This window comes from Panthera tigris, chromosome A2, assembly GCF_018350195.1.
Source record: "Panthera tigris isolate Pti1 chromosome A2, P.tigris_Pti1_mat1.1, whole genome shotgun sequence".
In the NCBI taxonomy this organism is placed as follows: Eukaryota; Metazoa; Chordata; class Mammalia; order Carnivora; family Felidae; genus Panthera; species Panthera tigris.
This window is the reverse complement of record NC_056661.1, coordinates 15,253,347-15,266,881: the sequence shown is the minus strand read 5'-3', so window position 1 is coordinate 15,266,881 and position 13,535 is coordinate 15,253,347. Positions and strand designations below refer to the sequence as shown.

Below are 13,535 nucleotides of genomic sequence, written 5' to 3'. Positions count from 1 at the left end.
ATAAGTGGGACCTATTATTTTTGTCAGCTTCTGATGTCAGGAGAAAGAGAACTTCTGCCTCTTTATAGATTAAGTTCCAGAGCTGTTGCTGAGCCCAGAGGGGGCGGACAGAAGGACCCGGGAGCCCTCGTTCTGGCCCTGGCCTCTCTACTAGCTGTGAGACCTTGGGCAAATTCCTCTGCCTTTCTGGGCTCAGTTTGCACTCTGTGCATCAAAGGTGAGGCAACAGAAGGTCCCAGGCATGTATCTCAATAAATGACCAAACCTCCCTCTGAGCCTGTTTTCTTACCCTCCAAAAAATCCCCAGGGTTGTTATTTCAGGATTAAATGAGGTAATGAATGGAAAGATAGTGCCTGACATGGAGTAAAATCCTTATTAAGTGGAACTTCTTTTAATACTGAAGATCCCGACGATAATGGCAAGACATTCGTCTCCTAGACACTCACCTGGGGGTATTTCGAACATATCTTTTTTGATCTTTTTTTAAAAGTTTATTTATTTTTGAGAGATACAGAGAGAGAGAGAGAGAGAGAGAGAGAGAGAGTGCGCGCATGCTCACGTGTGCAGGGGAGGGGCAGAGAGAGAGAGAGAGGGAGAGAGAGAATCTCAAGCAAGCCCCAAGTTGTCAGCACCCGGGCCTGACACGGGGCTCAAACCCACAAACTGTGAGATCATGACCTGAACCGAAACCAAGAGTCGGGCGTTTAACCGACTGAGCCACCCAGGTGTCCCTCAAATATATCTAAGACCAGAGTGAGGACAATTAAGCTTCAAAGTCCACTGACATCCAGGGGCGCCTAGTGGCTCAGTCGGTCAGGTGCCTGACTCTTGCTTTCAGCTCAGGTCACGATCTCACAGTTTCGTGAATTCGAGCCCCACATCGGGCTCTGCACTGGCCGTGCAGAGCCTGCTTGAGAGTCTCTCTCTCTCCCCCCCTCACTCTCTGCCCCTCCCTCCCTCGCTCTGTCTCTGTCTCTCTCAAAATAAATAAATAAACTTAAATCCACCAACATCCGGTTGTATTCTTTGTTCCCGACAAAGACACCACACATTTTTATCTTCTTGTACCTTTGATTTAGGTGACATTTCCGCTTGTAAAATGTGTTCGGCCACATCTGCTCATCTGATTTTCAAAACAATTCCGTGAGATAAACAATGCGAAGAATCTGAGGATCAAAGAGGTTACGTGACAAGGCCGCGAGCACGCTGAGGTCTCGAGGCCGAGCCAGCAACACTGCCCAGGTTCCAGAGCCCGGGTCCCAGACCCATCATACAGCACCTTCTCCACCTGCCCGCTCCCCATCCAAACCCTGAAAGGGTGCCACCAGGGGATCACCCACGATATCCCTTCAGCTACTTCTGCAATTACGGATACACAGTGTCTTGTGATCCATCTAATTTTTTTTTTTTTTTTAACCACACAGTACTTAAGAAGAAGGAGGCGCCACAACATCAGTGAACTCCAACTTTAAAATGTCTGGAAGCCACTAAAGGATAATCTAAACCAAAAAGAAAAGCGAATTTTACTCTCCTCGTTCAGAAGCGAACTGCTCCCTAGTTCGCTTCCAAAATACATTTAGGCACATGAGTCTGGTCGTGTTGATGTGAAGGTTCTTCGCGTCCTGAGGAGGCGGAAGTCGGGCTTTCACGGTACAATCACGCGTTATACTCAAACCTTCTTTTTTATCGTTCCACTTGTTACCCACCGCACCTCTCTCTAACCAATGCCCGAAACCATCCTTCGCTTTAACACAAATAACTACCCCCGGCATGTTTCATAGTGATCACGCTCACGGAAGGAATGAGTCTAAAAAGAGTGAGGATCAGGAGATGGGAAACAGCCAAGTCTAGCCAAGAGCACTTTGGCGCAGTTGTATTTACTCACCTGCCTGCCTTTGGCCCCATCTCTTTAACTACATGTAGAAGGTTTGTATTATTCGGTAACTATTACAAAGGGATGGTCGGGGCGCCTGGGTGGCGCAGTTGGTTAAGCGTCCGACTTCAGCCAGGTCACGATCTCGCGGTCGTGAGTTCGAGCCCCGCGTCAGGCTCTGGGCTGATGGCTCGGAGCCTGGAGCCTGTTTCCGATTCTGTGTCTCCCTCTCTCTCTGCCCCTCCCCAGTTCATGCTCTGTCTCTCTCTGTCCCAAAAATAAAATAAAAAACGTTGAAAAAAAAAAAATTTTTTTAAAAACAAAAAAAAACAAAGGGATGGTCACAATTTAAGAGTAAACGACCTTACGGCACTTGGCTCTGATCAGATTCACCATTTCATGTAACAAATGACATCTCCCATTTGTTATTTTGACCAGCAGCAAGAGGTGAGGGTTACCATGTCCAAGAGGAATCCCCGAGAGGCTGGACTCCTAGACAAGGAGCCAGCCTCCAACACGGCGCCCCCTGGAAACTGGCTACAACCAAACACTAGACACAATTACCCAAGTACGGTGCTGAGCTGATACATCCTGGGCGGAAGCCAAGGATTCACTACCTCACACATCTGTCACTGCAAGCCTGGGTCCCAGCCCCCCAGATCACACCAGGGAAGGGCTGGTACCTCCCAACCCATGATGGCTGGAGGCCAACATCATGCCAGGGGAGAGGAAGGTACTTCCCAGAATATGCAGATTAAACTTCCACAGGTGAGGGGCGCCCGGGGGGCTCAGTCGGTTAAGCATCCAACTTGGGCTCAGGTCACGATTGCACGGTCGGTGAGTTCGAGCCCCACGTCAGGCTCAGTGCCGACAGCTCGGAGCCTGGAGTCTGCTTCGGATTCTGTGTCTCCCTCTCTCTCTGCCCCTCCACTGCTTGTGTTCTGTCTCTCTGTGTCTCTCTCTCTCCCTCTCTCTCTCAAAACACATAAACATTAAAAGAAAAATGTTTTTAAAGAATGCTTCTCATATTTAAAAAAATAACAATAATAATAAATGTTTTAAATAAGTTCTACAGGCGAGGGGTCCAGGGGTACTCCTGGAACCTCACATCTGACCCTGCTGGATCACCAGGTGCGCTGGCCCGCAATGGACCATGAAGAACCTAACACCTGCTAGGGCCTCACTCTCGCTCACTGCTATTCGCACCGTCCCTGGTTGAGAAGAAACCTGAAGCACAGATTCAGTTGGTTCAAGGTCACACACTTAATACCTTATTTGAACTCGGGCGATCTGACTTCAGAATCCAAGTTCTTGGCTCCTCTTCTCTACCCCCTCAAAATCCCTCAGAATACTCACATCAGCTTCTGATATCTTGGAGGTTTCTTCTTTTATTCGTTTATGCCACCAATTCTCGACATCCTTCCTCGTCTGCAACGTGTACTCTTTCGTCCACGTCCCCGTGGCACTGTAAATACCTCTGGCACATCCCGGGATTACTCTCCTTCCTCTGCTGATGATATCTGGCCCACCATTTAGCTTGCTTTTCAGGAAACAGACATAGAAACCCAGTCTCCGCCAAGCAGAAGCCATTCTCCAGAAGGTGGGAAGGCCCTGAGAAAGAGGGCAGAAAGCTCTTTTAGGAACTGCCCAGAACTCTCTCCCGTTCAGCACAGCCCAGCATTCCCTGCGCATTCACATGCTTTCATCTTAGGCTCTTGACGGTTTCCTTCCCTGAAAATGTCACATTAGAACTCCAACTGAGTTGGGCTGCCTGGGTGGCTCAGTCAGTTGAGCGTCTGACTTTGGCTTAGGTCATGATCTCACGGTTCGTGGGTTCGAGCCCCACGCTGGGCTCGCTGCTACCAGCGCAGAGCCCGCTTCGGATCCTCTGTCCCTCTTTCTCTCTGTCCCTCTCCCACTCACGCTATCTCCCTCAAAAAAAATTAAATATTAAAAAAAGAAAAGAAAAGAAAAGAACGTCGACTGAGCTAAACACAAACTTTTAAATGGAAAATATAACATGGTCAACGTTCCCAAACACCAAACATACAAAACTCCCACAGGAACGAATGGAGACTACCTCCTGGGCCAGCTCCTGCCACAGCCTCACAGGGTGCACGGGAGTCCGAGGAGCCCCCGCCCTCCCTTCCTTTAGGCCCAGCCCAGGGTCTGTCCAGCAGGCTTCCCGTCCCATCACCCAGGCTTCAGAAGAGCTCCGAGCACATCTTGGCTTGGGCTTAGGCTCAAATGTCAGAAGGGATCTGAACACCCACCTTCTAGCTCCAGAGTCCAGAGACTTGCAGCTATTATTAACATTTTTCGTATGTATTGTAAGTTATATACACCCGTAAGCTGAGCCAAGAAATAACTATCATTTGTAAGAGTGCTTATTCAGTTAGTTCTTCATTCATTTACTAAATATTTATCGAGTGCCACTAGGTCCACACACCGTTCTAGGCACGGGGGATACAACAGTGAACAAAACCCAACTCTCTTCTTCCATGGCACTTACATACTAGTAAAGAACAGCAGATAAGAGAAAAACAAGTAAACATACATGGATAATAGCGGTGAGTGCTATGGTGTTTCTGGAATACAACCCACAGGCTGGGGCCCACCAGGACATCTGGCTGCAATTCAAAATTCAGCCGGAACGCTTCACTGGCCTCCTCCAAGGAGGTGAATTCCAAAAATGACTTCATGGAAGCATTTTCACGTTTTATCCCCGTCTAAGAGGTTGAGGTGACAGTCCGTCAAATATTTAAGATTTATGACTCAGCAGCCTCACCTGCCTGCCTTCTTACATAACCATGCAAAAAAGCGCCAGAGTGAAGACACAAATGTAAAACCAAGAGAGAAATAAAGGAAGAACCTGACACTTGAAGCTGGTGTTAATTCTTTGATTCTCTCAACATTTTTTCCACACTCACGAGCGTCTGGCCTGTTTTCACACAGGTACCGGGTCACGAACGTTGCCAAGAGAGTCTATCACAGGCTTATTATACAAGTGGGTTTCACGTTCCCGTAAAATGGCATCCCAGTGTTGGCATTTTACAAGATGGTCTGCCAAAGTTCTTGATAGAGCGAGTCTCACTGTACTTAATACCTCTTGCTTCCTTGGGGGTCGAAGCAGAAAGACAACAAGAACAAAACCAAACCTATCCACTGGGCTTGGCTATTCTAAAATATGCAGATGGGGGGCGCCTGGGTGGCGCAGTCGGTTAAGCGTCCGACTTCAGCCAGGTCACGATCTCGCGGTCCGTGAGTTCGAGCCCCGCGTCAGGCTCTGGGCTGATGGCTCGGAGCCTGGAGCCTGTTTCCGATTCTGTGTCTCCCTCTCTCTCTGCCCCTCCCCCGTTCATGCTCTGTCTCTCTCTGTCCCAAAAATAAATAAAAAACGTTGAAAAATAAATAAATAAATAAAAGCTTTAAAATATGCAGATGGGACTAAAGATATTAGGGTGAACTGTATGAACGTGGTTGAGTATCAGGAACTCCATATGACCAACCTAATATAGAGACGCTTTGTACAGTTAGGGTAACTGCATTTATTTTTAGGGGTTGGGTTTCTACATAATTAGAAGTGTCCACAGGAGTCATGGATTTTACGGCTCCCTTGCTAAGGTATCATCTCCATATCTTTAACAAGCCAAAGACTTCCCAATCAGCAGAAGGCATAGATAGACGCCTGCCACCTCTCTCCTGGACTGCATTCCCTAACAACTCATAACGAAAGGGTTCCGGGCTATTCTCCCCAACAGAAACAAGGGGAAACAACAAAACTATAGAAATACAAATGAATCTGGAGCGGCTGGGTGGCTCAGTCGGTTAAGGGTCTGACTCTTGATTTTTGACTCAGGTCATGATCTCACGGTTTTCATGGGATCGAGCCCCGTGTCCAGCTCCATGATCACAGCACAGAGCCTGCTCAGGATTCTCTCTCTCCCTCTCCCTGCCCCTCCCACTCCCAAAATAAATAAACAAACATTACAAAAATACAAATTAACCGGAACCGGAACCGCAGTCTCACAAGTTTTTGGTTTCAATGCTTGTTAGCCATCGTGAGAAATGAAATCCCAAAGAGAGAAGACAGATCACCCATATGAGCCATACGAAGGGAGGTCATTCTTTCACCGAAAATTCTAATCCTGTCTCTGTAACTTACTCATCATACACCAATCATAAACAACACATACAACACTCCCTGTCTACTCAATGAGAATAAGCTTTCTAAATATGTTTACAGGGGCGCCTGGGTGGCTCAGTCAGTTAAGCGTTCGACTTCAGCTCAGGTCATGATCTCATGGTTCGTGAGTTCGAGCCCCACGTCAGGCTCTGTGCTGACACCTCAGAGCCTGGAGCCTGCTTCAGATTCTGTGTCTCCCTCGCTCTCTGCCCCTTCACACTCTCTTTCTCTCTCTCAAGAATAAATAAACATAAAAAAATGTAAATATGTTTACATAACACATGGCTCACTGACAACCTCTTCTATACATAAATCAGTGGTATAGACTAGAGAATCCTGAAACTGATCTGGGCATTTAAAGAACTTAAAGTTCATAAGGAAAAAAGCACAAGTAGATTAGAAATTGGAGCCCCACCTCAAAACCACAAACCAGTGTAAATCCCATAAAGATTAAATAACTTTTTTAGGGGCGCCTGGGTGGCGCAGTCGGTTAAGCGTCCGACTTCAGCCAGGTCACGATCTCGCGGTCTGTGAGTTGGAGCCCCGCGTCAGGCTCTGGGCTGATGGCTCGGAGCCTGGAGCCTGTTTCAGATTCTGTGTTTCCCTCTCTCTCTGCCCCTCTCCCGTTCATGCTCTGTCTCTCTCTGTCCCAAAAATAAATTAAAAACGTTGAAAAAAAAATTAAAAAAAAAAAAACCAAACAACTTTTTTAAGTATCATAAAACAAGACAAAAATATAGATGAGTATTTAACACATCTTTACAAGGTGCAGGATGTTCTGTCCTGAGGACAAAAGCAACGGAAGAATTCACAAAAACGTTAATAAATCTGACTCTAAAAATGTGCAATGTCAGTATATCAAAACCACTGTGAACAAAAGTAGAAATCAAGCAATGAGCTGACACAAAATCTTTGCCAAAACGGCAGTAGCAAATGGTTATCCTACTCTATGAAGAGTTTACGTATGAAAAGAGAAACATTCAAAACCTAATTTTAAAAAATGGGCAAAGGAAAAACAGAAAGAGATGTAAATGTCTAATAAGCATATGAGAAAGTTCCACTTTAGAACTAATCACAAAATGCAAATGAAAACAGCAAGAAAATATTTTTGCTTAACAGCCTGGCAAAAACCTGCTAAATGAAAAATGGGCATTTCTATACACTGCTGCTGAAAATGTAAATGGATTCCACCTCTCTGGGGAGCACGCGCGGTAATAACGCACTAAGACTCTTTAAGAAAAGTTCGCGCCCCAAGTTAGGGGAATCCCCTAGACTCAGGGGGACATAGCATACAGTATACTCAGGGCTATGATATGGATAAAATAAAGGAAATTTTCTACTTTTAATGTTTGTGGGCCCTGCTCCTGGGCTCCCGGGGAAAGCTATACTCTAACATATACCAAGATCAAAGTGATTCCGCAAAACCTCAAAGTATGGGCTCTATTTCTGCCTGAGCACACATCGCACATCTGCTTTATTTAAGAAATAACCAAAAAGGAGCATTCCAAACATAAGGAGAACTTCCCTGGTTCCCATAAGATTAAAGTTATACAGCCCTGCATTTACTAGAGGCGGAAGATAAGTTCTGCAACTTTCTAACATGTTCTTTGTCTAAGGATTTGTAACTTTTTATGTAACAAAAAAAAGAAAAAAGTATATAACCCAATACCAAATGTTCCTTGCTAGAGCTTATATAACCCTACACCAAATATTCCTTCACAGGAGCACTCTCTTGGTGAAGATTGTATGTGCCAGCAGCTGTCCTACCTTGGCCTTGAATAAAACTCGCTTCCTTTCTTTTAGAAATTCTAAAACGTTGGTTCAATTTGCCTTAACAATATACTACAGAACTTCCTGGAGCTCAGCAGGCCTTGCTCTCCGCCGCTCCACCACCAAAGTCCTAAAAAGGGCACTGCCTCTTCCTGACAAGGTGCGGCCATCTCATTAGAGGACTCTGCTCATTCCATCAATGTGAAAGGTGTGGCTCACACCTTGTATTTTCAACCAACCTGGCCTTTTCTTCCTTAGCTCTGTTTCATCCAGTTCCTTGCCTCGATGCTTGGAATCCTGTCTTTTCTTCCACACCCTTCCAAAATAACAATCCCCACTCCTCTGCTCCTCTTTAGAGTCGGTCCTGACCTGATCCTCACTTGGGACATTTACGGTTGTTTTCTGAGAATGATGGAGGCACCGACAGGTGGTCAGAGAAAAAGCCTAACAACTGGACCCAAAACGACAATCACATATGGACAGAGAAACCTAAGGGAAGAGCAGTACAAGCAAAGAACAGCAGAATACATGGAAGAAGGGCAGGAGGGCATTTGTGTGCACCCCCCCCACCCCAAAATGTGCAAGAATAGACCAGGGCAAGTGCATCTTAAAGAAAACAAATTTTGTGACCAAAAATACCGATTGTGGCTTCTGCAAGGACCCATTCCCTGTGGGGCCTCGGGCAAATTATCTCCTGTCGGGAATCTCATCTTCTAAGATAAGGAGGTAGACCCACAAGATCTCTGAGAACCTCCGAGCCTCAACATGCAGGGACAATAACCTCTGGGCCACGGAGATGTACCGGATGGCTTTTAGCTGAGTCCAAATCCCCAGGCCAGGAAGCAAAGATCCAGAGATGAATCGGGGCAGGGGAGCAGCAGCAAGGGAACTTGAGTACAAATCTACGTGTACGTGTGTATTCATCTGGGAATGGGATAGGGTCCAGAGCTATCATCAGGGTCCATGGCTCAAAGAGTCTGAAGGCCGGGATCTCGGAGACTTACCCAGATCAGAAATTGCACGGCTCCAGAGCCACCTAACCCAGCCCGCACCTTCCCTTCCTGCCCCTAGCAAGTCGGAACCTCCAGATCCGAGGGCAGAGACCTCCTCGCCCGAGGTGTCTCGTCCCGCTGAGCCCGGGTCTGGACTTTACCTGCTCACAGGCTCTGGCCTGCGGCTCCTCACGCCTCAATTCCCACCTTTAAGCGAACACGGGCCGGCCGGTCACCATGGGCGCCGCCATGTTGGCAGAACAACAACTTTATCGGTAGCGGCCGGCGCAGACACAGACAGGCGGGGGCGGAGCCGGGAGAAGCGGAGCGGGGCCGGGGCCGAACTCCCGGCAGCCCGTGGGGCGGAGGCGTCGGCGCCGGCGGCCTCGGGCTCCGCCCCCCCCCGTTCCCGGGCACCGCCTCCTGACTCCAAGCCCCGCCCTCCGGCTCAGTAGTGCACCCCGTCTCTGGCGTCACCAAAACCAGATACCGGGGGCTCAGATTACTCCAGTTGCTGCAGAGGAGTGAGGGACATCAGCTTAGTGGCCCCAGAATAAACTGGATGGCAGGTGGTGTAAAGCGCACTGGGAGAGTTCTGATGCCAGGGTTTGAATCCCAGCTTAGCTAAAATTGCCCGCTGGGCTTGGGTAGGTCGTTTGACCTCTTGATCCTTAAATGGTGGTTAAAGAGCTTTCCCCACCATATTCCGTGACTTTATAGCCCTGGGAAGGGAATTATCTGACCGTGATTAGGGGATAGGTGAGCTGGGAGTCAGGAAGGCAGGATTCCTGACCAACCACTTTCCTTGAAGAGTTTTCTGTACCCCCAACCCAACCTCTCCCCCACCCCACCCCCCACCCGCAAGTGTTTCTCGCTACAAAGATGAATCCGTGAATGAATTGTAAAGGACCAGTGGTGTTAAAATATGATTTTTAAAAGGGTAAAACCCACATAAAGGAGATTTTTGAAAACCGTATAGATGTGGGCAATCAGGAATACTGAAATGGGTGGTAATCACGCAAAACTGGTGGTTATCCCACAGGACAAAAAAAAAAAAGTAATGTTTTGAGAACCATCTTTTTCTACAGGGCTGAAATCAAGTGCACCTCTTTCAAACAAGATTCAGCCCATTACTATCCATAATGGATAGTAATTCTACATTTTAACTTCTACTCTTACAGAGCTGAGCAACAGAGGACCAGCAAAGGTACATACTCCTATATATACCCCCCAGACCAGCACTCCAGCCAAGGGATTCACAGGAATCTCTTCTGCCCATTTCCAAGTCTTTAACAACGTTTCCTGACAGTTCAAAATCCAAATGCTTTGCTATTCAAAGTGTGGTCTCCAGACTAGCATCAGCCTCGCCTTAGAACTTGACAGAAATGTCAAATCTCAGGTTGCACCCAAATCTGCGGCATCAAAATCTGCATTTTAACAAGATCCCCCAGGGGATTTTTAGGCACATTGAAGTCTGAGACTCACTGCCTTAGAATGTGAGAGTTAGAAAGGATCTGGAGAACTCTCTAGACCAGCCTGCTCATTTTACAGATGAATCCACTGAGACCCTGCAGAGCTGACAGTCTAGCTCAAGGTCATAAGCAAGTTAGTAGAAGGTTTGCTATTCACCCCTGGATCTCTAGCCTGCCAGAATAGTGCCCTTCCCACGTTGCAGAATGGAAGGTCATTAGGAGTTTGGACAGCTTCCAGTCCAAAGATTAGGACACTGAGGCCCAGGGATTGGATACAGCTTGCCTGTCTAAAGCCACACAGCCAGTTGACGACAGAGCCAGGATTCCAATCCAAATCTCCTGATCTCTCTACCCCTGATACTAGATGCTTAATTTAAACTGATACCATGGAAGCATTGACTCTCACATTAACAGGCCACACTTAAAGCAATTTAGCCTTCGGGTATGTCATGTTGTATCCATATATAACCAGAGTATCCTTTCTCTAATTTACCCAAAATGCTAAATTCTAAGTAGCCTCCACCCTTATGTTGGTTCAAAATCTCTCTTTCCTCTTATGAATTAAAGTTAACATTGACATTTCTAGGAGATTATTTCAAATAGAATTTTTCTAAAAGTCATTTGCTTTACTGGAAAGTTGCTATTTTTACATCAAAGAAGACAGTAGCATGAAAGTAAATCCCTTTTGCTCTTAAAGAGCTTGCTGCAACGATACATTATTAAATGAAAGAGACAACTTGCTGGGCTGTGTAGAAAGTTACCCCACTTTGTATTTTTTAAAGAGGCAAGGAAATAAAAGAAATACATTTGTTAGTGTACGCATGGAAAGAAATCTAGAAAAATATGTCGTAAACTATTTCCTGTGATGATCTGTAGGGACAGGGCGGTTCTATGGGCCTTCCTTCTTATGATAGGTTTCTGTGTTCCTTTTGCATTTTCTATTTGCTTGTGTGGGAGGCTGAATAATGACTCCCAAAGATATCTAGGTCCTAATCCTCGGAACCTAGGAATGTCACCTTATATGGCAAAAGAGACTTTGCAGATGTGATTAAATTAAGAGTCTTGAGATGAAAAGATTATCGTGGATTATCCTGGGGAGCCCTAAATGCCATCACAGGTGTGCTTATAAGAGAGAGGCAGAGGGAAGTTTGTGACAGAAGAGGAGATGTGAGCACTGAAACACAGAATATAGATTCTCCCATAGGATTCAGCAACTGTGTTTCTGGGCAGATACCCCCAAAGAATTGAAAGCAGGGTCTTAAAGAGCTCGTTGTACATCCGTGGTCATAGAGGCATTAGTCACAGTAGCCGAAAGGTGGAAGCAACCCAAGTGTTTTTGAGTGACGAACGGACGAAATAAAATATGATATATACATACAGTGGAATAGTATTCAGCCCGGAAAAGGAAGCAGATTCTGACACCTGCTACAATATGTTTGAACTTTGAAGACATTACGCTAAATGAAGCAAGCCAGTTAAGGACACATAAGAAATAAATCACAGAAGGACAAGTGTTACATGATTCCATATATGATATGATACCGTATGAACATGAATTAACTGAATGCCACTGATCCGGACACTTAAAAATGCTTCCAATGGTACGTTTTATGAATATTTTACCAGAACGAAAAAGAAAAAGAAAACAGATCCTCTCCCAGAACCTCCAGAGGGAGTGCTTCCCTGCTGACAACTTGACTTTGACCCAGTGAAACTGATGTTCAAGCCACCAAGTTTGTGGTGATCAGTTACAGCAGCCAGAGGGAGCTTCGTAGTTCAGCTTCTATGACTTCGTACGCAGAAAAAAATCAAGACGATCTTTTGTTAAATAAAGAGATTTGATTTGCATCAGCGCAGCCTCCCTTCTGTACCCTCTGTTCATTTCCTTGCCCCTCCCCCCCCCCACCTTGTTCTCCCTTCTCTTTGTCTAATACAAAAGCTTGCATGTCAGGAATTTCCAGGAAGGGGAGTCTCCATTTCTTTGACCATTTCTTCCCCTTGGTGTAAAAACAAGACTATTCCTCTATCTTACCTCACGAGGTAAGGCAAATTTACTAGAAATGACCTAGAAGTGCAGGAGTCATAAATAATTCCGGCTTGACATTTATTTCCACGCTTTTGTGACCTTTCCAAAAATAAATCGCTGGGACAGCCGTGTAAATTCTTCCCTGGGCTGTCACGTGGCAGACATTGATTCAGGTCTTCTGGGAATGGCTTTCAGTCATCCATTATGGAGATGAAAGCAAACCCCAAGATTCTTGCTACTATAGGGATTGTTTTTTGGTAAAGAAAAAAAAAAATGCTCCAGCCCTGATAATTAAATCACTTACGGTGTAGATAGATAGGCTTCTCACCTACACTTCCCCGCGGCATCTGTTCCTCCCTCTTTGCTGATCGTGGCTCCTGGACGTCCCTCAAGAAAACCATCCCTTGCCCCAGTTCTGAGCCATTTAGTCTTGTGGGCGTGACCTCTCATCCCTCAGGTCTGAGGTCTGGCTTAATCCAATCTGTTCATTCCGTCCCCTGACCATGGAGACAGTTCAGGCACGCACTTGACCTAAGCCAGAGTTCTCAGAGGGCAGCACAGAAGCCTTCTGCTGGGAACACTAGAACCTGGATTCTCTTTCTGGCTGTGTGGGAATAAAAACCTTAGGAGCTGCCTCAACCGTTCCGGAAGCACACAAGGAGAGCCTGCTAAGACTGGAGGCAGGAGAGGTAACGGGTCCTGTTGCCACAGAAGGATCTGCCGGATCCAGCCCTGCCCGAGGCTCGCTCACCTTTCAACTTCCCACGCACAGGAGCCTGGGAGGCCCTTCGTTGTTCATGCCGATTCAACTGGGGTTTTCTATTTATCGTAACAGAAAGTATCCTGCTAATACCCACCTACCCAACTGACAAGGACATGGCCCATTCTCCTTCCCTCCACATGGAATCGGTCTCCAGGTTTTGTTACCTTTGCCCTCAGGTAGATTTCCCCAGCCCTCCGCTTTTGCCCGGCACAACCCCCCAGCGGAGGCTCCCCTCCCCTTTCACCTGGACCGTTGCAATAGTCTCTTTACCATGTCCTATTTATCTATCTGCCACTGTGGACAGCACACAGTGGGTATTCAGTACATGTCTTTTCAATGCAATCTTTTTTAAATTTTTTTTTAAAAATATTTACTTACTTTGAAAGAGAGAGAGAGAGGGTGAGCATGCAAGCATAGGAGGGGCAGAGAGAGAGGAAGAGAGAGAATCCCAA

At 46.4% G+C, this 13,535-nt stretch overlaps 1 protein-coding gene across 4 annotated transcripts in view; it reads right to left on the bottom strand.

Annotated features, from left to right (window-relative positions):
* The window catches only part of LARS2 (leucyl-tRNA synthetase 2, mitochondrial), a 167,953-nt gene extending 158,771 nt beyond the window's left edge, over positions 1 to 9,182 (bottom strand). For 2 of the 4 annotated variants that reach the window (XR_006214756.1, XM_042978749.1), the window contains exons 1-2: positions 8,984 to 9,182; positions 3,231 to 3,485 (exon numbers count right to left, since the gene is read on the bottom strand). Coding sequence is in view for 3 of the 4 variants with exons in the window: in XM_042978749.1 (XP_042834683.1) it covers positions 3,231 to 3,464 (234 nt within the window). In the remaining variant the exon portion in view is untranslated. Of the gene's footprint in view, positions 1 to 1,069; positions 1,168 to 3,230; positions 3,486 to 8,983 lie in introns of those variants that run through there. The other 2 variants (XM_007088398.3, XM_042978750.1) reach the window with 2 other exon arrangements.
* Positions 9,183 to 13,535: the final 4,353 nt, after the last annotated feature.